Here is a 27417-nt window from a genome sequence, read left to right as displayed (position 1 = left end):
AGATAGCCATTAAGTGACAGAACCAGAATTCAAATCCAAGTCCATCCTCTTGGCAAGTAAGTAGTCTATTAATGTCTACCAAGACAGTGGGGGATACTGAGAGATTTAAGACTTATCTTTGGCCATAATGGGGTTTATATTCTCCTGAAGCAGGCAGATTAACAGAAGTAAATGAGAATACAAGGTAGTCTACTTGGTTAGCATCTACTGTATGCAAATATAGCCAATTAAGGCTAGCTGGGGCAAATAGGAAGGCTTGAGAGGGAGGGGAGTTTGGGCCCAGGTTAGAGGGAAAGGAGGTGGGGCAATTATTCATGTCATTATGAAGCTGGGAATATGGACAGTATATACAGGAAACAATAAAAAAATCCATTTTGATTGGTTCTCTTGGGTAACGGCAGATGAAGTTGGCAGCTGGGTCACGGTCAGATTTCAGAGGATCTTAAGTGTGAACAGGTTAGTAGTGCACAAGAGAAAATGACGTGGGGAGGTGGAAGGGAGACCAGTGAGAAGTCTGTTCAGTGGTCTAGGAATAATAAGTCCCGGGACTAAGGCAGTGGCAACAAACAGAAAGGCAGAGCAGAGGGAGAGACACCGACAAAACCTGTAGCTGTGACCTAGAGGTTAACTAGCTGCAGGGAGAAGAACAACAGAGTCAAGAATGATTCTAAGGTCTCAAAACTGAATATTAATCAAGTAGGGGTAACCAAGACAGAATAAGGAGTTACTTTGGGTGGAATGATAAGCTTGGTCCTATTTTAAGTCATGTTTATGCAATCAGATATGAGAGGGTATATTCCAGTGACCTGGCTATAAATACACCACTGGAAGGTGACAAACTGCTTTCCTTTAAGTAGGATCAAAACTGGTATACTGAAATTCTCAAGAAAAGTAAATGATAATGCAAAAAAAATCAGAGTTCCAAAGATGAAAATTTAACCACTGTCGTTTCAAATAAAACCCAGTCATTCACAGCCTAAATAATCATTCAGCAGCTTTGTTCACATGCTTCAATGAATGAAATTAGAACAGATTTTTGTTTTGACTTAACTTATGTGAGCAATCACATACGTAACTTGGAGCTGGCAATTATACTTTATTTTCTGTATATATAAATCCATATAGAGCATTATTAAATGATAGTTATGATATTAAAGGCAACAGGTCATTTATTGAAAAAATAGGATTACTAAGGCTGGGTACAAGCTTCTCATCTATGAATTTCTACAGCATATAAGAAAGAAAATAGAACAATCCATTTCCCTGTAACAAAAATCAAGCTCTGAGACAATGAGAGTATATATGGTCTTTAGCTTTAAGCATTTGTTTTAAACTGTTAGTTTAACTTGCTTCTTCCTGAGTATTTAATAGATTTAGTTATTTCTTAAATTGCTCTAACTTCCTTACACTGTTCTTTATGTTGCTTCATTTTCTTAACTGCTAAGTGAGGGGAATATTATACCCTAAGCCCCAGCAGAACAGATTTTCCACTGTACAGTTACCAAATCCCCACAGAAACCTATAAAATGTTTCTACTGTATTTATGAGAACTTCCTCCAGACCTGCTGCTTTATGGCATTTCTTTATATTAGAAGAGTCTGATTCACATATACTAAAACCCAACAGACGGCAATAAGAATCATTCAGGTTTGTAAGTAATAAATACAATTACAATAGAATTTAAGCATAGAGACAAATAACAAACAAACTGAAAATAGTCAGGTATTACAACCACCATCATTAACAACAAAGGAAAAAAGTGTTCCATACTGTTTGACCTATGAATTGCGCTTCTGGGAATTTATTGTAATAAAGTAACTCAAAAGAACAGAGAAATACCTATAAAATGATATTCACTAGAATACCAAATATAACACCAAAAAGTTGGAAATAATCTCAGTGATAGGGTAATGAAAAAAAATATGGTAACTTAAAGGAATATTATGCAGATATTTAAAATTATAAATATAAAGTTTACATAGCAACGTGGAAAAGTATTTATGACACATGAGGTTAAAACAGCAGATCCCAAAATTGTATATGTATTATAATCAGAACTAAATAAAGTTATAAAGATATTGGATGAATAAAAACAATTGTGTTCAAATAACAGAACTGAGATTACTGTTTTAAAATTTCCTTGGGGCGCCTGGGTGGCTCAGTTGGTTAAGCGTCCAACTACTGATAGTAGCTCAGGTCATGAGCTTGCCCCACGTCAGGCTCTGCACTGACAGTGCAGAACCTGCTTGAGATTCATCTCCCTCTTTCTTTGCCCTACTTGTGTGCTCTCCCTCTCTGTGTGTCTCTCTCCCAAAAATAAACAAACTTAAAAAAAAAAAAAGAGAGAGAGAATTAAGCAGAAAATACAAAATACACTTAACATTTTTCCTGGAAAGTTTAATATGAGAAAAAGAAATCTCAAAAATAGGGGCACCTGGGTGGCTCAGTCGGTTGGGCATCTGACTTTGGCTCAGGTCATGATCTCATGGGTTTGTGAGTTCAAGCCCTGCATTGGGCTCTGTGCAGATAGAGCCTGCTTTGGATTCTGTGTCTCCCTCTCTCTCTGCCCCTCCCCACTCATGCACTGTCTCTCTCTCCTTCAGATATAAATAAACATTAAAAACATTAAAAAAAGAAATATCAAAAATAAAATAATTTTTGAGTAATAAATTTTTACAATATGGCTGGTAGAATTTGTCTTATAATTTTGTAGTAGTCATAAGTCTTATGACCTCAGTTCATGAATGTGCATATGTCCATACTTCTTATTCCTTCTATATGTAAAGTGTAATCAAATGATGATTCCTTGCTTCAGCTTTAAGTTGATTGCAGTTAACAGTCTAAATAATTGTGTATCTGGTTTGGTTTGGAAAAGTTAAACACAGACACACACACACACATACACAGACCTCAATAATTTAGCTTGGGTACTAACATTTTTGAGGATCCTGCCTATTGAAAATTCTGCTGAATGTGGTGCCACTATTATAATTTTTAATAATCAGATATAAACTAAAGTACCCAGTATAAGCTATATGAATAGAATGCTCTTCTGTCTTTGTTACTTGTTGGTATATAAAAGCCTCATCATAAGACAAAATTTAAAGACAAATTTAACAAATTTATTAGGTGACTGGTGAATTAAAAATAAAATATTCTTAGGTAAAAAGGAAGAGATGGAGGGTATTAGTTTCAGCTTAAACTTATATTAATAATCCTTAATTCCATGACAAAATCATATGTATTGCAGTTATCATTATAATAATAATGGAAAATTTTAAAGAGAAAAAGTCTTTCCTTTCATTTAAATATCCCAACAGATTAATAGTTCTTAAGTTCCCTTCCTGTATTTGTATATATACATATACACAAACATTTTTCTATAAAGCTAAAAAAATCTTCATAATTATGACTTAAAATTGCTGAATAGGACTTGTAATTTTGGCCATGACAGAGTACGTAGTAATGGGCTTACCCTTCTACCATAAACAATGATAAAACTGGATAAAATATATGAAGGAATTGTTTTTAGGCACTGTGTTACACCTCAGACAGTGCAAGACTGTGATCCCTAAGAGAAGAGAAACACAAAAGGTCAGTCCCCACATTCACCCTGGCCTTCTGTCTAGGTCATGTTCTAGACTATAGTACAGAGGTACAGCCCATCAGAGAGTGGCTGTCTTACTGAGTGGCACTTTTGTAAGCTGAGAAGGCAGAGATCAGGGTTCAGAGTTCCTGAGGTGGTGCAACTTTGTGCAGCAGAATAATGAAGAGAAGGCTGGACAGAAGGGTAGGCTCCTGAAATCTACAAGAGAGTTCTCCTAGTGTTTAATTAGTTCTGGCTATTCACCAACAGGACAGACTCCACAGGTCCTGATGGATTCTGGAGGTGAAGGCAGAGAAAAAAAAAAAAAAAAAAAACCTGACTGGACATAGGCAGTGCAGTACTCAGAGTTATTGGAATTTTGGCTAAGCCAGAGTGGAAAGACCACTCTGAACACCTTCATTATTCAGTTAAGACCCTAGAAATGCCATGCGATAGGAATAAGACCCAAACTGGATTCAGGACAATATCAAAACAGTCTCACCCTAACAACACTTAAAATTAAATCTCACCTGGGGTGCCTGGGTGGCTCAGTCGGTTAATTGTCTGACTTCGGTTCAGGTCATGATCTCACGGTTCATGGGTTCAAGCCTATGCTGATGGCTCAGAGCCTGGGGCCTGCTTCGGATTCTGTGTGTGTCTCTCTCTCTCTGCCCCTCCCCCGCTCATGTTCTGTTTCTCTCTCTCTCTCCTTCAAAAATAATTAAATATTTAAAAAAAATTTTTTTAAGTTAAATCTTACCCGACCAGAGAGATCTGGCAGTAATTCAACCACTTGCCAGAAAAAAAAAATCCAACACCTTTAAAGTTAGAAATAATCCAGATTCCATAAAAGATATCATCTGCAATGTCCACTACACAATCAAAACTATTTGCATTTGAACAATCAGGAAAACGTGATCCCTAATCAAGAGAATTCAAGAGAAAAGGCAGCCAATAAATGCTGACTAAGAAGACTCAAATGTCAGAATTAGTACACAAGAATTTAAAATAGCTTTTGAAAAAGGTTCAAAGGTTTAGAGGAAAAGATGGACTGAATTGATGAATAGATGGGGATACCTCAGCAAAGAAATGGAAACCATTAAATGGAAATTCTTGATCTTAACCCATATACAATATCTGAAATGAAAAATTCACTGGTTAGGCTTAACAGCTAATGGACACTACAAGAAGAAAACATCAGTGAACTTAAAGACTTACAGGTATGGAAATTATTCAAACTGAGAACACAGGGAAAAAATTGGGGAAAAAAAGGTGCAAGTCTTCATAATCTATGGTATAATACAAATTGGGTCTAAGAAACACACAAGTTGAAGTCCCAGTGATAGAAGAGACAGAGTGAATAGGAAAAAAAACCTGAAGAAATACTGTCTAAAGTTTTTCCAAATTTGATTAAAAACAAACAAACAAACAAATAGTAACCAATAGTAAATCCAGGAAGCAAAGCAAACCCCAGGCATGGTAAATACACAGAAAAATTCTAAAAAACAAAGGTAAAAAGAAATCTTTAAAAAAATTATAGAGAGGGGAAAAGCACTGCAAACATCAGCTGACTTCTCATTGGAAACAATGGAGGCCAGAACACAAATGAACATCTTTAAAGTACGGAAAGAAAAATCTCTGTCAACCTAGAATTCTACATGCAGTGAAAATATCTTTCAAAATTTAAAAATAAAAACATTTTCAGATAAACAAAATTTAAGAGAATTTGTTACTAGCAGAATCTATAATATAAGAAATGTTAAAGTTCTTCAGGCTCAAGGAAAATGGTACTAGATAGAGACACAGAGCCACAGAGTAGAATACAGAGATGAGAAGTGATAAATATGTGGGTAACTATAAGACAATTTTTTTATACTTTGTCTTAATTTCCTAACAAAATTACTAACTGTATGTAGCAAAAATAATAACAATGAATCATAGAGCTTATAACATACAGAAGTAAACCAAACAGCAACAATATAACACAAGTTGAATACATAAGTAGAATCATATTACTGTAATCTTTTTAACATTTTATATTATGTGGTACAATATTAATTCTAAGTAAACTGTATCAAATCAAGGAAGCACCTTAAGATAATGACAGTAACACTGTAATCTCTAGGACTATAGTTATCAAAGTGTTGCCCACCGTGTCAGGTGGTTCACTAAGTCAAAACTATATAATACTGCTATTTGCCTTTTTCACTGATTGATGTTTACACTGATAGTATAAAAAACAATGGTAGGTAAAAGTGCAGCTGCCCTAATATGAAACAAGACAGTGGTACCAAAATGTGCGAGTAGTTGTTGATTCTACACCACCATCCAGTGGGTGGTAAAGAATTCACCAGGTTTTGTTCTAAAAAACAGAATTCACTGGAGAATGTGTTTGATAAAGCAATAAAAACTATTTTATAAAATATTGACCCTTGGGTATACATATGTTTAACATTCTATGTGACAAAATGGGAGGTATACATAAAGCATTTCTGCATTGTGAAGTACGACGACTGACTTATAGAAAAGAATTTGTATGGTTGTTTATGTTGTGAACTGAATTATCTGCTTTTTTGTTTTCAGGGAATCCTATTTTTAGTTGAAGATGCAACTATAGACAAACTTAGTTATTCAGACTTGGGTATCTGACATATCTTAAAAGTAAATGAAATGTGCTTCCACTTTAAGGAAAACAAATGATAATATTTGCTGCCAAAGATAAATTTTGTGTTTTGAAACAAAAATTAGGATTTTGCAAAAGTTGTGTCCACCCATGAATTTGATAGCTTTCCAATCAATACTTCGAGATCTTACTGATGAGAAAGTGGTGATATTACAAAAGCAATTCTTAAATGTTGTATAATGAAATGTGTCAACATTTGAAAGATTTACATAAAACAGAGAATCAAACTACTCAAAATTATCCATGCATAATGTTATAAAATGATGCAGAAATAAAATATCCAAAGTGTAAAATGTATCAATGAATTATAACTAATATGGTTTCATATTCCGTATTGTAACTAAGAAACTACCATTGCTGAGATTTAGTATAATATCAGGAAAAATACCTACAATTATTTTTAAATGCTATGTGAAAACTCCTCTCTTTTACTAGCACATATCTGTGTGTGGCCAAATTCTCTTCATATAATTCAACTGAAACAACATATCACAACAGATGGAATGAAGAAGCAGATATGAGAATCTAGCTTTTTCCATTAAACCAGACATTAAAGAGACTTCCAAACATTTAAAATAATGCCGTTCTTTTGGGGGAACAAATAGATATTTTCATTAAAATATGTAATTTATATAACATGTAATGGATTGTTGTTGTTTTAAAATGAATTAAATATTTTTAATGGCTCAGTTTTAATTTCTAACATGGAAAACATCACTACATATAATTCACATGAATAAAAAGTTCTTTTAGTGTCCTCAAAAGGTTAGAGTCTAAAGAGGTTCTGAGATGAAAATGTTTGAAACTATTTTCTAGAATAGTATCTAAAAAATAATGTGAAGATGTATAGCCAAAAAGCTAGTAGAGGAAATAAAAGAACAAATGACACAAATAAAAAAAGGAAGATAATTAAACACATTATATTAACTTACAATGCTAACCAGAATCGAGTGTTATCTTAAATTTTTCTCTCCTTTTCTTTTTTGATACTATTTTAATAGATATAAAAAGGTACCTTATTGTTTAATGTGTATTTCTTTTACTCTTGTGTATTTCCTCATATGCTCACATGGACTTCCTCCTGGATCAACTCTCTATGTCTACTGCCCATTTATCTGTAGAGCAAAAACCTTAATGCTTTTTTAACAATGTAACAAAGATTCTATGTGTTCTATATGTTAACTTTGATATATGGTAGTGAAAAGTCATTTAAATTTTCTGTGTCTCTCAGTTTGTGTATTAGTAAAATAAGAGCAATAATTCTCAAAACAATATATAATTAAGATTAACTACTTCGGAATTATAATTATCCTAATTCGTCAAATCTAAGACAGTTATTTTCTGTACCGGTAAGAAAGGAAAAAAAACACTCCAATTATAATTGTAAGATGTCATCAGTTGTAAGAAATATCATGATTTCAGAGATGTTAATCAGTGAAACAAATGTGAGCCTCAGATGGATGAAATACAATTATTACAGGTATATCAGCTAATAATTTAACTAATTTCAATTAAATCTTTTCTACTATTGACACTAACTTATACTTATGACTCCTGGCTGCCCACTTGTCTTTTTGGCTATAGTTAAGTATTTCCGTTGATTATTTTTATTAGTAAATCTGTTTCTTCCTTAGGAATGAATGACTTACAAAAGACACACAGAAAGAAGTGATGCCTTCCCACTTCTGCATATTCTGCATATTCTCTATTCCATTAAATAGAGGTCACAGCTGCTGGAAGAAGCTAATACCCACTTCCATCATTAGACATTTATTGAGAACCTGTATCTTTCAAGCACTGAAATGTGAATTGGAGACATAAAGATGAAAAAGATTTGGTAGAACTCAAAATTTTAATAAGATGAGTTCTAATCAGCTATTAAAGAATAAAGAATTTATCAGGTAGAAAGTAAGATGGGAATAGGTGTATGGAGGGCATTCTTTTAAAATTGCAACAGTAATTAATGCATATAAAATATAAAGTTTAATCTCTACATCTCATCCTCATGCCCATTCCTGAGATAAACAGTATGATGTAGACATTTCCAGACTTTTCTGTGTATATAAAAACAAAGATATATATACACATATAGCACATGCACAAGAATTCCTTACTAAAATGAGACCTGCGATACTTTTCTGCAACTTGCTCTTTTTGTTGTTGATATCTCTTAATATCAACATACATAGATCTCTCTTTTTTTTAAGTAGGTTTTATGCCCAGTGCAGAGCCCAGTGTGGGACTTGAACTCATGACCGTGGGATTAAGACCTGAGCTGATGACAAGAGTCGGATGCTTAACTGACTGAGCCACCCAGGCACCCCAGATCTCTCTTATTTTTATTAACTACGACATTATTTTCCAGTGTATGGATATAACTATATTTTAATGGGTTTACTGAAGTATAAATGACATATGGTAAACTGCACGTATTTAAAGTGTACAATTTGAGAAGTTCCGACATATGTTGGCACTCAGGAAACAATCGCCACAGTCAAGACAATGAATATGTCCATCACCCTCAAAAGTTTCCTTGTGTACCTTTAAAATTCCTCTTTTCCAGCCCTCCCCTTCTCATCACCACCCCCAATTTCACTGACAACCACTGATCTGCTGTCTGTCTCTATATATTAGTTTGCATTTTCTCGTGTAGCACTAAGAATACAATATATACTCTTCATTTTTAGCTTCTTTCACTCAGCATAATTATTTTGAAATTCATCCATATTGTTATGTTTATCAGTATCTCATTCCTTTTTATTACTAAGTAGTATTCCATTATATATATATATATTATATATATTATACATATATTATATATATATATAATACACAATTTGTCCATTTACTTACTCATGGACATTTGGGTTGTTCCCAAATTTGGCTACTACAAATAAAGCTGCTATGAATAATCATGTATAAGTATTTGTACGGACATATGCATTCTTTTCTCTTGGGTAAATATCTAGGAATTGAATGGCTGAATCATATTACAGGTTTATGTTTAGTTTTTTAAGAAACTGCTAAGCTGTTTTCCAAAGTGGTTATACCATTTTATATTCCCACCAGTAGTATATGAAAGTTCCAGTTCCTTTATATCCTCTCTAATATTCAGTACAGGATTTTGAATTTTAGTTATTCTAATAAGTTTGTAGTAGTATCTCATTGTGTCTTTAGCTTTTTTTTTTTTTGAAAGCTTTTTATTATTTATTTATTTATTTATTTTTAAAGTAATCTCTACATCCAACATGGGGCTCAAACTCATGATGGGAAGATCAAAAATCACATGCTCTACTGACTGAGCCAGCCATACGCCCCTCATTGTTAACTTTAATTTTCACTTTCCTAATGACTAATGATGCTGATCATCTTTTCATGTGCTTATTATCCATGTATCTTCTTTTTTTAATCTGTGAGTCTTCTTTGGTGGAGTATCTGTTCAAATATTTTGTCCATTTTTATTGGGCTCTTGTTGAATTTTGGGAGCTTTTTATATATTCTTATCATGAGCTTTGTTTACTGAATTTTGAGAGCTTGTAAAAAGCTCTCATGAGTCTTTTATCTACAATGAAAATGAGCAAATTATTGATACATGCAACAACATGGATAAATCTCAAAAGTAATTATGCTTAGTGAAAGAAGCCAGGCAAAAAAGAGAATACATATTGTGATTTCCTTTAAATACTGGAAAATGCAAACGAATCAATAATGCTTGCTATGTTCTTTCTCCCTCTTTCTGTCTTTCTGTTTTTCTGCAGATAAATTCTCTTGACACCCAACCTTACTCAGCGACCTCTTTATCTTTCTCTGTAATTTCCCAGTTTGAAGGCTCAGCGTTATAGATTGTATCCACTTTCCTATATTTTGAGGGTCTTAGAATTGAGTGAGATGGAGGAAACTCCACTGGGTAGTGGACAGCCTTTATGAGAGTGTGAAATCTGTTTTCTCTTCCCTCCCCTCCCCATGCCTCCTCTCTCTCTCTCTCTCTCTCTCTCTCTCTCTCTCTCTTTTTCTTTCTCCCTTCCTTTCCCCTTCCCTTCCCTTTCCTTTCATTAAGTCCTATGCTAGGTTTCACTCATCTAGTTAAGATGTGTCCTATTCCTAAAAGGGTTTCACTTGGGCTTGGGATAGTTCTCCCAATTCAGCATGGAACCCCAGAAAATGGCGAGCCTCAGGATTTTCCCTGCTCTGCTGAGACCTTAAATTCTGCTGCCATAGGCAAAACCATTTATTTTCAAGAGTTCTTTTTCAACCTTTACTGGGCTGCTAATGAGCATTAGTAATGATCTGCCAGCTGATCTTCTTTTCCTGGTACTGCTTCTGAGAGATGAAGGTGAGGTCAGGAACCACTCTGAGCCACATATGAATCTACAGTTTCTTTACTTGATCACTAATTTGCCACGTTTATGGACTTTTCTGGTTGCTATTGGTAGTTTTGCTTGCTTTTATTACTTTTTATTCATTTTGTTGAAGGAAGAATACTTTGTTTTTCAGATTCATTCCATCTTCTTTATCTGGAGAACTCAGGCTTCTTAGTGAAATGGGCTGGAGGGCAATTCTTTCTCAGGATATCAGAAACTGAATAAAAAGGCGTATATTTATATTTATTTTTTCCTCAAAAAATATTTGTAAAAAGTGGGTCACATATAGAGTAAATAGTACTTACTAACTAAATTAGAGGCTAAACAGAAAAATAAACTGTAGACAATTTTACATCTCTGAGAAAGAACTGACAGGTACAGTAGTTTTCTAAAAACATCTTTTAAAAATCAAAGTTCGGCAAGAGAGGAAACATTCTTAACTACAAAGGAGGAAATGAGGAAGTCAGAAATTTTGGACAGAACTTGGACTTGAAGGAAGGGGAAAGTAAAACAGTCTTCTGGTTTTCAGTTTAATTTACAAATCTTCTCTTTAAGCAAAAAACAAAAACAAAAACAAACAATAAAAACAAACAAAAACCAAAACCCAAAAAACAAACAAAAAAGCAACCACAGCAAAACAGGTACATGAGAAGATGATAGGAAGCAACTACTTTTACTTTCCTCTTTCTTTGGAGGAAATTATTTTTATTATTACAGTACGAATCCACCTTTGGAGAGAGTTCACTACAAGTATCCTGGCATGGGCTGCACAACCTTTTAGGGAGTATGCTGTGGAGAAGGACAGCTGTCGAGACTAGATTAAGGTTTTTCAAACTTCAATTAACAGAACCCTAAGAGGCCATGAGGCTTCTACAGTGAGGGAGGCACGGTGGGAGAGGAAAAGGGAGGTGGAGCTGTTGGTGCCTCAGGCCTCTACATGCTTCATTAAGACCAGGTTTGTTTTTACCGCTTAAATATTGGGATTCCATGATAAGACTTCACCTGGAAAAAAATTCCACTGCTAAAGAAAAGTTTGAAAACCACTGGACTGGATCAAAGATTCCTAAACCTGGCTGCTCAACAGAATTACTAAAAGAGCTTTTTCAAATTACAAATTCCTGGGCCATACCTCTAGACCTAGTGAAATAATAACTCCCCAAGGGATTCTTGTACTAGCCCACAATGCTTGAGAGGCATTGACCCAGAGGACCCTTGCTTCCCTGAGAGTCTATGACAAAACAGAACATAAATGGGTAGGCAGGAACCTTGGACAAAAGAGCTGGTGGTAGCAGATGGAAGAAGAGAACATAGACCGCTAAATCACGAGACTCTAATGAAGAATAAAAACTTGGTAAACGAAGATCTTGCCTAGGACCAGAAGTTCCTGTGGAGGTTTAATTGCCTGGCAATGATCTCACAGCCTACTCCAACTGTCCACACTGGTAATGGCAGGCAAAGTAGTTTAATTCAGCAACTGTCCAAAAAAATATAATGTCAACCATAGGTGTAATTTAAAATTTTCTAGTAGCCATTTTTAAAAAAGCTAAAAGAGGGATGCCTGGGTGGTTTAGTCGGTTAAGTGTCTGACTTAATTTTGGCTCAGGTTGTGATCTCACGTTTCATGGGATCAAGTCCCATGTTGGGCTCTGTGCTGACAGCACAGAGCCTGCTTGGGATTCTCTCTCCTCCCCCCTTCTGCCCTCCCCATCCGCTACTCACACACATGTGCATGCACACACTCTCAAGATAAACAAACTTTAAAAAAAGCTAAAAGAAATAAAATTAATTTTAATAATATATTTTATTTAATTCAATATATCCAAAACAATATCATCTTAACATGTGGTTCAGTATAAAAAAAATTTTAATGATATATTTTACCTCTTCTTTTTGTACTTTCTTTTATTTTAATGTTTATTTATTTATTTCGAGAGAAAGTGTACATGAGCAGGGGAGGGGCAGAGACAGAGAGAGAGACAGAGAGAGACAGAGAGACAGAGAGAGAAGCCCAAGCAGGCTCCACACTATCAGTGCAGAGCCCAATGTGAGGCTTGAACTCACAAACTATGAGATCATGACCTGAGCCAAAATCATGACTCAGATACTTAACTGACTCAGACACGCAGGTACCCCTGTACTGTTTTTTTCCTTCAGCTAAGACAGCAGAAGAGATGATTTATTGTACACATGTTACATTCAGCCACAAATGAAAACAGAATTATTTCTGAAAGTCACGGGTCCAGGGCAAAGGACCAAAAGGAACTGTTTTGGTATAATAAACAAGGTGGGTCGCTCAAAGGTGGTCCTTGTGATCAGATGGTGATGGACATTCTAGACCCATTGAATCAAGTTCTAGAAAGTTGGTATGCAGTTCAACAATTTGTAACAGCATCCCCGCCTCTGTCTTTCCTTATTTCTGCTCCTGTGGCTTCCATGGGCTCACAAGCTAGTGGTTTCTTTGGACCTCTACCTCATCTTCTTTTACACTTCAGCCTGAACATTTGCTTTTTCCTCCTCATGGTGCAGAAGTTTCCAAAAAGATGGCACTAAGGCTGAGAGAGCCCACACTAAGTCTTCAAAATGTTACAGCACATATCACTTGAGACTAATTAGGTTTCGAGTGCTCAATAACCACATCTGGCTAGTGGCCACATATTGTATAGTGTGGAACTAATTAATAACTTTCAGTTAGTCATCTTGGATCAAAACTTCAGAGTCAAATGCTTTCTTTTCCTTTACTCTGCAAAAGCATCAAGTTCTATTTATTCTTCCTTTGAGATCTCGCTTTCATTGGTCCTTTCCTGCTTCTAGTTCTACCTGCTGATCTATCTAGTTAGTATACTGTTAACCAAATAAATATACAATAGTTAATAGCCTATGTGTGCTGCCATTTCTCTTTAGTGGCTCTTGAATGCCTTCTACTTCAGCTGTGAATTCCAGAACTCATGCAATCCTGCTCCCACCCCCATACCTGCTCTATATCATTCCAGCCTTATCATTTATAAATCTTCTAAGAGTCCTTATTTTAGGAAAACTATCCTGTTCACAGTCTCCTGAATATGTCTTATACTTTTAAATCTCTGTGTTTTATGACTTTTTACACACCTAGAATGCCCTTATTCCAGCTTTAACTATCTAAGTCATTACTTCACAAATATTTATGTGTCAGGGACTGTTCTAGGTACTGGAGACAGAATAAATAATCCTGATCTCAATTTCTCCACTTAAAGAAAGCTTCCTTTATATATCAGTGATACATCAATAAAGCTGAAATTGGGGGGGGGGGTGAATCTTCCAGCGTCAAAGGAAAAGTGGTTTTGCACTACTGAGTTATTCTTAGAAGACATACAGTGTATATGCCTTATAAGAACACACTGGGCCCTTACAATCTGCTGCTATGTACTGCATGTATTTTCTTCCTAGAAATATCTATCCTTCCAAACAGAGGCTGGATTTCCTAAAAGCACAGACTAGGGTCATACCAGTGTGTTCTCCCTGCTCAGTAAGCAGCAGGTGGTGAATATACAGTTTGCTGACTGACAAGTACTCAGGACCAGAGGTGAGCAGGAAGGGTCTGCAAGAACACCAAAGCTGAGGAAAGCACTTGGGAAGTCATTTTTCCAATTCCATTTGTGAAGAAATTCAGAATTGGCAACACTTAAGTTAGGATGAGTTACCCTGCCTTTGGACCTTAACAACACGGATCAAGTTTAAAAATCCTTTCTTGGCACTAAATGAAAATAATACCACTGTTAATGTTTAACAGGCATATATATTAGACCTTGAAACATAACTCACCACATGTTGTGTTCAAAAACTTTGGCTGGGTCAGTTAAAATCCTTGATCCCAGAGGGGCCGCTGGGTGATTACCACTTTGGTATCTATGTGGCACCTTTCTTATCCTTAGACAGGAAACAGAATTTCTCCAAATCACATTCATCCTAATCAGTACCTGTAAAGTTACAAATGATTAATGAGTCAATATGGATTACACAGTGTATTGTTTTATCTAAGAGCCAAAAACTATTCTAAAAGGTTTGGAATCTAAGACATGAAAACTGATCATTTTTAAATGAAAGATGGGTATGATAGCTTCTCTCCTGAAGTATTTTCAGGCCAAGAGAAGGAAAAAGAATATTTAGGGTTGTACCATTGGCTGGTATTCTTCATAAGTCATAGCCTTGACCAACTTTGCTTTGTTTGGTATTTGTTTATTTAATTTTTAGCACACAGCCAAAGCATATCAGCCCAGAATATGAATTCTGTGTATTAAAAGGTTTTTTTTTAAGTGATTTTATTATTTTGTTTTGGGGATTCTAAGCAAACATATTTGTAGGGAATATTTCACAACCACTAGACCGAAAACCAAAGTATAGTAGTATCAGAATAAGAAAGCAAACCTACTAAATCTCCTTCCCTGGACTGAGCTGAATAATATGAAATTTAGTCAAATAATAAGTAAATACTGTCGTAGTAGATGAGCCCAGCAATTCTTAATTATAACAACCCTGTATACATTTATTTGTAAGAATAGTCAGTAATACATTTGCAAAAATAGATTTCCCTGTACAAAACATAAATCATAGCTCAAGAGGAGAATCATCAGTTGGTTAGTCAATTCCATCTCCATTTCTGGAAGAATAATTTTAACATTAAAGAGTATGCCATCTTAATTATGTACTGGCAAATATGTTGGCTTACAATCTTTACAGAAAAGTATCAGAAAGAAGCTGTGAAGAGCTTACTTTTTATAATAAAAATCCATTGTTCTACTGCTCAGCATTTCACCCCGACTCAGTTGTTCACCAAAACATTCAGCCTAATGCTGTAAGCTGCCAGATAGAAAGAGATGCTAAAAGGTATGTGTACATAATACACATTAGAGACTATCTAAGGTACTATTATGTGTAAAAATGACGTGTATTATATACATCCTTTACCACCTTACTGAAAGGCAATGGATTTTGACTGTGATTTTCAAAATGAACTGCAGAATGTCAAAAACATCTCATTGTGCTTTTAAACATAAAATTCAAGATCTTCTTTTTGGAGGAAAAAGAAAGGCTTAGTTATACACCAAAAAGACTGTAATGGTTCCATTCAAATGTGACGAACAGTGATGAGAAATGAAACATTCAATAGCTACTGCAGATCTCCTGTTTCTTGTTTGTTTTTCCTTCTCTGCTAAATGCAAGCTCTTTGGTGGAGGCAAATGAAATTAAATGCTCTGCCTACCACTACCTTTCCTCTGATGTGCCTTTGTTCTTTTCTCCTGCCTGTGTTCCATGTAAGACTAACAAAACCCTACCTGCACAATTATTTTTAGAGCTCTCTTTCTGCACTGAATATTATTCATAAAATCTGTATGCTGAAGAGTAGAAACTGATTACACCTAGAAAGAGAGGCAATTCATGCTCAAAAGTGTAAAATGATGTAAACGTTTTCCACCCAGGAAAGCCAAATCAAAATGAAATTTCAATCTTCAAATAATCATGTAATACTTATCTATATCTATCTATATAAAAGAGGAAGACAGGGGAAAAAAGATATGAGTTTCTCTCACTATAAATGATCAAGAATCTCTATAGGCAGCTGTTTAGGCAGCTTGTTTTTCTAATTAACTACATAAACATCTTTACCTCATTTATTTATTATCTGTAACAGTTACACACAGCCTTGTATTGCTCTTTATCTTTCTTATTATATAAATATGATACACTTACATAATACAACATAGAAAAATACATAATAAAATTATATAAATGCCTTAACCAAATTGCAAGCTTCTAAGGGCAGCACCAAGCTGCTCATGAATTAACTGTTTGACTGACAATACAAAAATGATCCTTGTCTGACATAAATTTCATAAGAAGGAAACAACTTCATATCTTCCAGGCTGGCTCCTAAGCAGCATACAGCATGGAAGAAGGACATGACAGAAGAATGTGGCAGTATACAGACAGCTATCCAGTTACATTGATTACAGTGATTCAAAAGGGTGTGTCTTATGTTATAACTATCATGTTAGCTTAATGTCTACTAGGTCTTGGTTTCATTTTGTGATGGGAAAAGAAAAGATGGGCAAGGTCAACCCCAGACAGAATTCCGGTACAGAAAGCTGTACATGCGTGTACATAACAGAGCTTCAAAATACATGAAACTGCATGAATAAGCAGTATTTTTTTTAATGTTTATTTATTTATTTTGAATGCGAGCAGGGGAGGGGCAGAGACAGAGAGTGTAAGAGAGAAATGAGAGAAATGCAAGTAGGCTCCGCGCTGTCAGCGTGGAGCCTGACAGGGGCTCAAACTTATAAACTGTGAGATCATAACCTGAGAGGAAATCAAGAGTGGGATGCTTAACTGACTGAGCTACCCAGGTGCCCCAAGTAGTATTTTTATTTGAAATAAGACAAAGAAGTATAGCTAAAAATATTCCATTCACCCAAAAGAGGCAGGAAAGGAAGCACAGAGAAACTAAAAACAAAAGAGACAATTAGAAAACAAATACTAGGATGGCATATTTATCTTTTTAAATTTATTTTTATTTATTTTTTTGTTTTAGAGAAAGAGAGAGCATGCAAATGGGGGACACAAGCAGAGGGCGACAGAAAATCTTAAGCAGGCTCCATGGTCAATGCAGAGCCTGATGCAGGGCTTGATCCCATGACCCCGGGATCATGACCTGAACTGAAATCAAGAGTGTTATGCTTAACCGACTAAGACACCCAGGCACCTCTAGGATGGCATATTTAAACCCAACTATATCAACAGTTACATTAAATGTAAATGGACTCCCATTAAAAGACATGGATTGTCAATTTGTATGAAAAAGCAAGACTCAACCACATATTGTCTATAAGAAAAGCACTTTCAATATAAAAATACAACTAAATTAAAATAAAAGAGATACTGAGCAAATGCTGCATAAGAAAACTGGTGGAGCTATATTAATAGTGTTAAAAATAAAACCACAGACCCAAATGGCATCACTTAGGGTAAGGCCCCAAGTCAGTAAAATAAAACTTAATACCTAACCTAACTGTAGTTTTAACCCCCCAGAAATGTAACCTTTAATCAGTCAGCATGAGACTTTCCTTGTCAGCACTAGGGACTTTTATTGAGACACCCTTTCACTTCTCCTTAGGAGGGGAACCTTGCCTAAAACAATGGATTCTTTGCTAATAATTTCCTTTTTTCTGCTCCCTCTTTACCTTCAAAAACCTCTTCCTTTCTGTAGCCCTTCAGATCTCCTTTCTACCTGCTAGATGGGATGCTGCCTGATTTGTGAATTGGTTAATAAAGCCAACTGGATCTTTATAATTTATTCAGTTGAATTTTTGTTATTTAATAACAAAGTAGACTAACACACAAAAAAGAGTATTACAGATATAAAAAGGGACATTTAACAATGGTGAGCCAATTTATCAATACGTACAATCCTAAATGTGCATGTACATAATAGCGGAGCTTCAAAATACATGAAGCAAAAATGAACAAAACTTTTTAAAAGGATAAATTAACAAATTCACAGTAATTCTTCAAGATTTCGATACCCCTCTCCCAGTAATAAAAAGAACATTCAGAAACAAACTATAAAGAAATCAGTAAGTATATGGAAGAATTAACATTATCAACTTGACCTAAATGACACATAGAAAGAACACTATACCTAATAACTGAATGCACATTTTTTCTTTTTTTTTTCTTCCTTTCTTTTTTATTACAGTGTTTCTCCCCTTGCGGCTAATGATTTCCTCCTGCATGGAGTGCTCTTCCTCTTCCTCTTTGTCCTTTGCCCTATCTACTCTTGAGTCTTAATGGATCCCTTATAACCCTATCCCACCTTCTCTACAGCGTCATCCTGGGCCAGCCCAATACGCAGAGACATCTTCCTCTGATGGTTGGGGGATCTACCAGGCTACACCACTCAGGAGGCATTAACTTGTTAACTTTTTGTGTGTATTTGCATGATTTGACCATCTAGATTTTGATGTTTTGAGGGTAAGGATTCTGTTTTATTTTATTTGTATTTTTTAAAGACTGATTATTATTTTTATTATAATGATTTTTAATTCAAATCCAAGTTAGTTAACAGATAGTGTAATAATAATTTCAGAATAGAATTTAGTGATTCATCGCTTACATATAACACCCAGTGCTCATCCCAACAAGTGTCTTCCTTAATGCCCCTCACCCCTTCCCAATACCCCTCAAGCAACCCTCAGTTTGCTCTCTATATTTAAGAGCCTTTTATGGTTTGTCTCCCTCTCTGTTTTTATATTATTTTTGCTTCCCTTCCCCTATGTTCATCTATTTTTTTCCCCAATGTTTATTTACTTCTGAGAGAAAGAGAGACAGAGGCGTGAGCAGGGGAAGGGCAGAGAGAGGGAGACACAGAATCTGAAGCAGGCTCCAGGCTCTGAGCTGTCAGCACAGAGCCTGATGCGGGGCTCAAACTCACAGACCGTGAGATCATGACCTGAGCTGAAGTCAGATGCTTAACCAGCTGAGCCACCCAGGCGCCCCATCTGTTTTGTTTCTTAAATTTTACATATGAGTGAAATCATGTATTTGTCTTTCTCTGATTGACTTATTTCACTTAGTGTAATACACTAGTTCTTTCCATGTTGTTGCAAATGGCAAGATTTCATTATTTTTGATCACCAAGTAATATTCCATCATAAATATATACCTCATCTTCTTTATCCATTCATCACTAGATGGAAATTTGGGATCTTTCCATACTTTGGCTATTGTCAATAGTGCTATTAACATTGGGGTGCATGTGCCCCTTTGAAACAGCACTCCTGTATCCTTCAAATAAATACCTAGTAGTGCAATTGCTGGGTTGCAGAGTAGTTCTATTTTTAATTTTTTGAGGAACCCCCACACTGTTTTCCAGAGTGGCTGCACCAGTTTGCATTCCCACCAGCAGTGCAAAAGGGTTCCCCTTTCTCCACATCCTTGCCAACATCTGATGTTGCCTGAGTTGTTAATTTTAGCCATTCTGACTGGTGTGAGGTGGTATCTCATTGTGGTTTTGATTGGTGATTTCCCTGATGATGAGTGATGTTGATGTTGAGCATCTTTTCATGTGTCTATTAGCCATCTGGATGTCTTCTTTGGAAAAGTGTCTATTCATGTCTTTTGCCCATTTCTTCACTGGATTATTTGTTTTTTGGGGGTGTTGATTTTGATAAGTTCTTTATAGATTTTGGATAGTAACCCTTTATCTGATATGTCATTTGCAAATATCTTCTCCCATTCCATTGATTGCCTTTTAGTTTTGCTGATTTTTTTTTCCTTTGCTGTGCAGAAACCTTTTATCTTGATGAGGTCCCAATGGTTCATTTTTGCTTTTGTTTCCCTTGCCTCCAGAGGCATGTCAAGTAAGAAGTTGCTGCGGCCGAAGTCAAAGAGGTTGTTGTCTGTTTTCTCTAGGATTTTGATGGTTTCCTGTTTTACATTTAGGTCTTTCATCCATTTTGAGTTTATTTTTGTGTATGGTGTAAGAAGGTGGTCCAGGTTCATTCTTCTGCATGCCGCTGTCCTTTTCCCAGCACCACTTGCTGAAGAGACTTTTTTCCACTGGATATTCTTTCCTGCTTTGTCAAAGATTAGCTGGCCATAGATTTGTGGGTCCATTTCTGGGTTCTCTATTCTATTCCAATGATCTATTTGTCTGTTTTTGTGCCAGTACCATACTGTCTTGATAATTATAGCTTTGTAATATAGTTTGAAGTCTGGAATTGTGATGCCTCCAGCTTTGGTTTTCTTTTTCAACATTACTTTGGCTATTTCTTTGGCTTTTCTGGTTCCATACAAATTGTAGGATTGTTTGTTCTAGCTCTGTGAAGAATGCTGGTGTTATTTTCATCAAGATTGCAGTGAATATGTAGATTGCTTTGGGTAGTATTGACATTGTAACAGTATTTGTTCTTCCAATCCATGAACGTGGAATGTTTTTCTTTCCATTTTTTTGTGTCTTCAATCTCTTTCATAAGTTTTCTATTGTTTTCAGTATATAGATTTTTCACCTCTTTGATTAGGTTTATTCCTAGGTGTTTTATGGTTTTTGGTGAAATTGTTAATGGGATAGATTCCTTGATTTCTCTTCTGCTGCTTCATTATTGGTATATAGAAATGCAACCAACTTTTGAACATTGATTTTATATCTTGTGAATTTGCTGAATTCATGTATCAATTCTAGCAGGGATTTTTGGCGGAGTCTTTTGGGTTTTCTACATCGAGTACATGTTATCTGTGAAGCGTGAACATTTGACTTCCTCCTTACTGATTTGGATGCCTCTAATTTCTTTGTGTCGTCTGATTGATGAGGCTACGACTTCTAACACCATGTTGAAAACAGTGGTGAGAGTGGACATCCTTGTCATGTTCCTGTCGTTAGAAGGAAAGCTCTCAGTTTTTCCCCATTATATTAGTGGTGGGCTTTTCATATTTTGCTTTTATGATCTTGAGGTATGACTCTTCTATCCCTACTCAAATCCCTACTCTATCCCTCAAAAAGAAGGTTTTTAAGAAACCTTTTGTCAAATGCCTTTCAACATCTATTAAGAGGATCATGTGGTTTTTATCCTTTCTTTTATTAATGTGATGTATCACACTGATTGATTTGCGGATATTGAACCAGCCATGCATCCCAGGAATAAAACCCACTTGATCATAGTGAATAATTCTTTTAATGTATTGTTGGATCTGGTTTGCTACTATCTTGTTGAGAATTTTTGTGAATGCACATTTTTGTGAATGTGCATTGGCAAATATCTTCAAAGGCAGACCATGTATGCCATTCTACAAGATAAGTCTCAGTAAATTCCAAAGTATTAAAATCATACAGAGTATGCTTTCTGGCCATTAACAATGTTTAATGTTAATATTTCTGATGAATTGATTCATTAATAAATATTCCTCCTGAGTTTTGGTAATAGTTATTTTCTTGAAGTCTACTTTGTCTAATATTAATATAATCCTACCAGCTGTCTTATGCAGTGTTTCATATGTTTTATATATATATATATATATATATATATATATATACACACACACACACACACACACACATTCTAAATGCATTTGTGTGTTTACATTTAAAGTGCATATTGTTGGTTCTTGCTTTTTTAATCCAAACTTTAAGGGGTAAGTAAGATATCTAGAAATTTTCCCAAATACTTAGAAATTAAGCAACACACATCTAAACAACATATAGGTCAAGGATTTACATGAGTTAGTAAATCTTAAGGTAAATTAGAAAATATGTTGAACTAAATAACAATGAAATGTTAAAATATCAAAATTTATAGGATGTACCTATGTTTAGAGGAAAATTGATAGTTTTAAATGCTTCCATTAGAAAAAAAGAAAGATCTCAAATCAATGATCCAGTTTCAATCTTAAGAAGCTAGAAAAATAGTAAATGGGATGCAAAGTAAGGGGAAAGAATGAAACAACAGAAACTAAAAGCAGAAATGGGGGCACCTTGGTGGTTGAGTGTCTGACTTCAGCTCAGGTCATGATCTCACAGTTCCTGAGTTCGAGCCCTACATAGCAGCTCTGCTGACAGCTGGGAGCTGGGAGCCTGCTTTGGATTCTGTGTCTCCCTCTCTCTCTGCCCTTCCTTTGCTTGCATTATACCTCTCTCTCTCTCTCTCAAAAATAAATAAAACATTGGGGCGCCTGGATGGCTCAGTCAGTTAAGTGTCTGACTTCGGCTCAGGTCATGATCTCAGGGTTTGTGGGTTTGAGACCCAGTGGCGCTGGCTCTGCACTGACAGCTCAGAGCCTGGAGTCTGCCTCCGATTCTGTCTCCCTCTCTCTCTGCCCCTCCCCTGCTTGTGCTCTCTCCTCTCTCTCAAAAATAAATACTTGAAACAAACACACAAATAAATATTTAAAAAAATAAGGGCAGAAATCAATAAAACAGAAAATGGACAAAACAGGGAAAATCAAAGTCAAAGCTGATTCTTTTGAAAAGATTAATAAGACTGATAAGCTTCTGGCAAGACTAATCTCCAACACTTGTGTCTCAAAAAATGCAAATTTCTGGATCCTTTTGTAGTTCTTAAGTGTAAGGATTGGGTGTTCATGCTGTTGTGTTGTGTGACATGTGCTTCCCTCAAACCTTGTTATGACCTCAGCACATTATTCATCTAATGTGAAAAAAAAATGAAAAAATCCCCACAAATTTCCAATAACAGGAATAAAATAGGAGGCATCACCACAGACCCTATAGGCATTTAAAAGCTAATACTGAAGTATTACAAAAAATTATATTCCATTTATTAGATGAGATAAATGCCATCAAAACCACAATTTAGCAATAACTTACCAAGACAGCACAAGAAAAAAATTCAAATAGCCCTAAATTTATTAAATAAATTTAATTTGTAATTAAAAGCAAAACAAACATCATACCCATTAGGATGGCTATTATTTTTTAAAAAAAGGATGTGGAGAAACCAGAACCTTTGTGCATTGGTGGTGGGAATATATAATGGTGCAGATGCTGTGGAAAACAGTATGGCAATTCCTCAAAATATCAAACATGGTATTACTGTGCAATCCAGCAATTCTACCTCTGGATGTATATCCAAAGTAAGTGCAAGAAAGGACTTGAAGAGATATTTGTACATCATGTTTATAGCAACATTACTCATAATAGACAAAAGGTGGAAAAAAACCTGAGTGTCTACCAAAAGATGAATGGATAAACAAAATAACATATACATAAAATGGAATATTATTCAGTTTAAAAAGAAGGGAATTTCAATGCATGCTGCAACATGGATGAGCCTTGAAGAAATTATGCTAAGTAAAATAAGCCAATCATAAAAGGACAAATGTAGTATCATTCCTCTTACATTTAAGTTCCTAGAATAGTTAAAAATTCATAGAGGCAGAAAGTAGAATGGTGGTGGGCTACCAGGATGAGAGAATGGGAAGTTAAGTGTTTAATGGGTATATAGCTTCAGTTGGGGAAAAAGCTCTAGAGATGGATAGTTGTGATATCTGCACAACAACGTGAATATACTTGATGTCACTGAACTGTACACTTGAAAAAGATTAAAATGGGGAGCACCTGGGCAGCTCAAATCAGTGAACACCCAACTCTTGATTTCAGCTCAGGTCATGATCTCACAGTTTGTGGGATTGAGCCCCACTTGGGACTCTCTCTGCCCCACCCCACTTGCACACATGTCCGTGTGCACGCTGTCTGTCAAAACAAATAAACTGAAAAAAAGATTCAAATGTATGTTAAATTTTATATATATTTTACCATGATAAAAAACAAAAAACCTGCCTACAAAGAAAACTGCAAGCTCCAATGGCTTCACTAGTGAATATCAAACACTTAAGGAAGAAATAACAAAATCTTACACCGAGTCTTTCAGAAAATAGAGGAGAGAACACTTATCATTTTGTTTTATGAGGCCAGCATAACTCTGATAAGTAGAACAATTGTATATTTGAATTGTTTGAATATTGGCTACATTGTTACAATGCAGCTTTTCTCACAGACTTCACGCTTCTCATTGTAGTTTCAAGTTATCAAGTGTTTGTCAGAAATAAAACTTGAGGGTATCTAAAAGGGAGAAGCCTAAGTAAGAGTTTTTTAGACGTGTTTTAGTGTGCTTTAATTGCTAAGGCTGATATTTAGTTTGAGTTCCTTTAGTTCAGAGAAGAGAAAAATGAAGGTAACAAAAATCTTCACAAATCCTTGTTTGGTGTTTAGAAAGTTTTTGTTTATTGTTGGAAGCACCTGAAAGAGTTTTGTGGTCTTCACCCTTCATTTAACTTAGCTCAAACCAATTCTGCCATATCAAATTCTAGTCCATAAAATCATACGGTATTTTTTTTACTTTTTACTTTACTTTCTTTTACTTACTTTGCCTATAGGTTCCTACTTGCAGCTCACCATCCCATAGTGGTTCTTCCTATCGAGTCTTGTCAAGGTCAAAATGAAACAGAATGAGCATGACTTCAGGGCCATGGCCCTCTGAGATTTCAATGCCACGACTCAGTCATGAGTATTTAATTGGCTAAAGAAATCACTAAGGAACAGATCCAAAAAGGACCTGAAGCTCAGATAAATATCAGAGTGATATCAGAATTTATCAGAGTAAATATCAGAATTTTATTATCTATAACATTATACTTTTTAGTTGTAAGTACACAGAGGTACGCCATGAAATGCTGACAGACTTTCTGCCAGCTTAGATACAGCTAAGTGTGGACCTATTTTAGAATGCAAGGAAAAGCACAAATGTACAAAATGCCTCAGGTTCCACATACAGTATGACAAGCCAAGGAGAAGACGGTTTTAATACCACTCTGCTGGGCTCATCACTTGTGCATAGCAAAAGAAGAAGCCTTGGTATAGAAGGAAGATCTCTGCCCTACCTCCGATTTTGGCAAAAGGCTTTGCTTTCTACTAAAATGGAGCCCTTTTCACAACGACTCACCCATCTGTTTTACCATACCAGCAAACTATACCATATTCTACCAGAATATGTAAGATGTACAAGGGTATTTCATGTTACAAACATGAAAAAGTGTTTCTTAAATAACTGCAAATTTAATTTTTATAGAATAATAGTTTTAAGTACTTTTTAAGTAAAAAGGATAACTTCAGTTGAAGGAAACACTCCATACTAAATTTTGAAAACTGAAAAAAATATTTGAGGAAGTAAAAGCACTGATCCCAATTTATCTTTCATGTAAATCTCAACTAATAAAAAAGTTAAGTATTTGCCACGTGTGAGACCCTATTCCAAGCACTTTACATGTATTATCTTATTTAACCTCTATTTCCCTATCACAGGGCATTATTTTTATACCCACATCACAAAGGAAAAACCCATACAGGATGACATAAAACTAACATGCTTAATGGTCACCCAACCTATAATTGATGAGGCTTTAATTTGAACTCAAGCAGTCTAACTGGAGAGTCCACGCTCTACTTTCATTGCGTGTTGTTTTTACATCTTTGTTATTCACATACATATAAATCACCCGTTTGCCTTCTACTTTTGTACATCACACCTGCAAGCAAGAAGGATTATAGCATTGATTCTCCAGTCTTTACTGGGGTTGCTAATTTGCTCTAACTGATTTAAGGAGGCCCAGAATTCCTTCTCCTCCTTCATTTTTTGCAATTCTGTTTCTTCTCTTGGGCCTTAATTAAATAGCAAGCAATTCCAGCGGGAGACACTAGTCCCCAGATTTAGGAAAGCATCGTTACACTTTTGCCAATACTCAAATCTCAAGATGCAGGCAAAGAGCTCTTGTATCACCTAAATAATGTAACATTTTAATACCCATTTTATTCTCTCTGGTCTTCCACTTTTACACAGCTGAGGGTTAGAGGCGAAGGAGGACCTTACTTGCCTTCTATCTAAGCTTGATCCTAAGATTGCTGTCTCACATCTCAATACTACCAGAAAAGCACCAAAGAACTAGAGCAAATAGTACTGCTGTTTGTGTGAATCTGTAACAGTTATCCTTGGAGCATTCAGCTGGCTCTGAGCAAAAACTATTTGTTAGGCTCCCCAAGAATGATTCCCAGTTGTCTCAGCTAACTGAAATCACAGGAAAAGAAACTGCTGTTAATCATACACTAAATGCCTGCCCTCCACTTAAAAGTTAACTCCCCTTTGATGTTTCCTGGGTTCTGAGCATCTTAAAAGATAAATTAGCGAGACATTTGTGTTTTTACCTTTGTCACTGTTTAGCTTTTCTTCTCAGTTGGGAAGCTGGTACAAAGGTTTCATTCAGAGGAACAAACATCATCTAGATAAAACTGCACTAACATTACCTGAGAGGCTAGCATTAATGAGAGCAAATTAAAGTGCTATTGTTGTACTGTTTTTGGATAGTGAAAGCCGACAGGTAAGAAACACTTAAGTATCAACTACACTGCAGTGAAAACTAAAGCTTCAATTAACCCTGGCAATTTCTAAGAACTCCAAGGGTGACCATCTGTGAGGCAAACAGCTCAGAAAACTTATACATCTTGTTTTAATCTTTCTATGGATGATTATAATTTCAGGGTATAAATAAGGCTATTAGCAAGAACAGAACAACAACAATAATTACAGTAAGTATTTGCAGAGCACTTTGATCACACCATGACATCAGTCACTTTGCAGCTTCAAAATGGAAATCTCATGCTCAGTGTTTGCTCACTATGACTGCCCTTAAAGGGGGCCACACCATGTACTCACGAGGGTCTACTGGGACTCACAAGTTCTTTAAGGGATTTCATGTCAGCCCATCTTAAAGGAGCCTCAATCCTAAACATCTGAAGGATATACCATTCTACTTACACTGGAAGTTGTTTCCCAAATCATTATGCTGGACCAGAATGAAATCTGTTTTAACTCATTCACCTGGCATTTCACATTTGTGTGCACTATAGTAACCTCTGGAGGCATTAATTAGATTTGGTGGGCTGAGAAAGGGTACTAAGTTACATGCATACTTTATGTGCTATCAGTCTCGACAAGTGCTAGTAAAAAATGCACATGGATGAGATTGATGTAGTTCATCTGTTAACGAGACTTCTGCTTTTTGTTCATGGCAAAGGTCTCTATCCCTAGGCATAGCAGATGGCAGAAGGTACTTGTACACATATGCAGGATTTACCCAGTCACATTTTGGACTAATGTATCAATAACGCTCCCCTGTTACAAAATGGAATATTATAAAAACTTTATATCATAAATGGATGTTAGGTATAAAAAGCCTGAAATACAGAATCAGTG

At 35.6% G+C, this 27417-nt stretch overlaps 1 protein-coding gene and 1 non-coding gene across 6 annotated transcripts in view; one reads left to right on the top strand and one right to left on the bottom strand.

The window, feature by feature from the left end:
- The window catches only part of METTL8 (methyltransferase 8, methylcytidine), a 103944-nt gene that overhangs the window by 41766 nt on the left and 34761 nt on the right, over positions 1-27417 (bottom strand). For 4 of the 5 annotated variants that reach the window (XR_007155091.1, XR_007155092.1, XM_047872959.1 and 1 more), the window contains one exon: positions 14429-14583. Coding sequence is in view for 3 of the 5 variants with exons in the window: in XM_047872959.1 (XP_047728915.1) it covers positions 14429-14571 (143 nt within the window). In the remaining 2 variants the exon portion in view is untranslated. Of the gene's footprint in view, positions 1-14428; positions 14584-17075; positions 17108-27417 lie in introns of all 5 variants that reach the window. The other variant, XM_047872960.1, reaches the window with a different exon arrangement.
- On the top strand, positions 22698-22806 carry LOC125174303 (small nucleolar RNA U13). Its single transcript, XR_007155415.1, has one exon. It is a non-coding gene; the product is annotated as a small nucleolar RNA U13 (small nucleolar RNA).

The sequence above is a fragment of the Prionailurus viverrinus genome, chromosome C1, assembly GCF_022837055.1.
Source record: "Prionailurus viverrinus isolate Anna chromosome C1, UM_Priviv_1.0, whole genome shotgun sequence".
NCBI lineage: Eukaryota > Metazoa > Chordata > Mammalia > Carnivora > Felidae > Prionailurus > Prionailurus viverrinus.
Note: the sequence above shows the minus strand (reverse complement) of the source record. Positions and strands in the feature narration are given on the sequence as shown.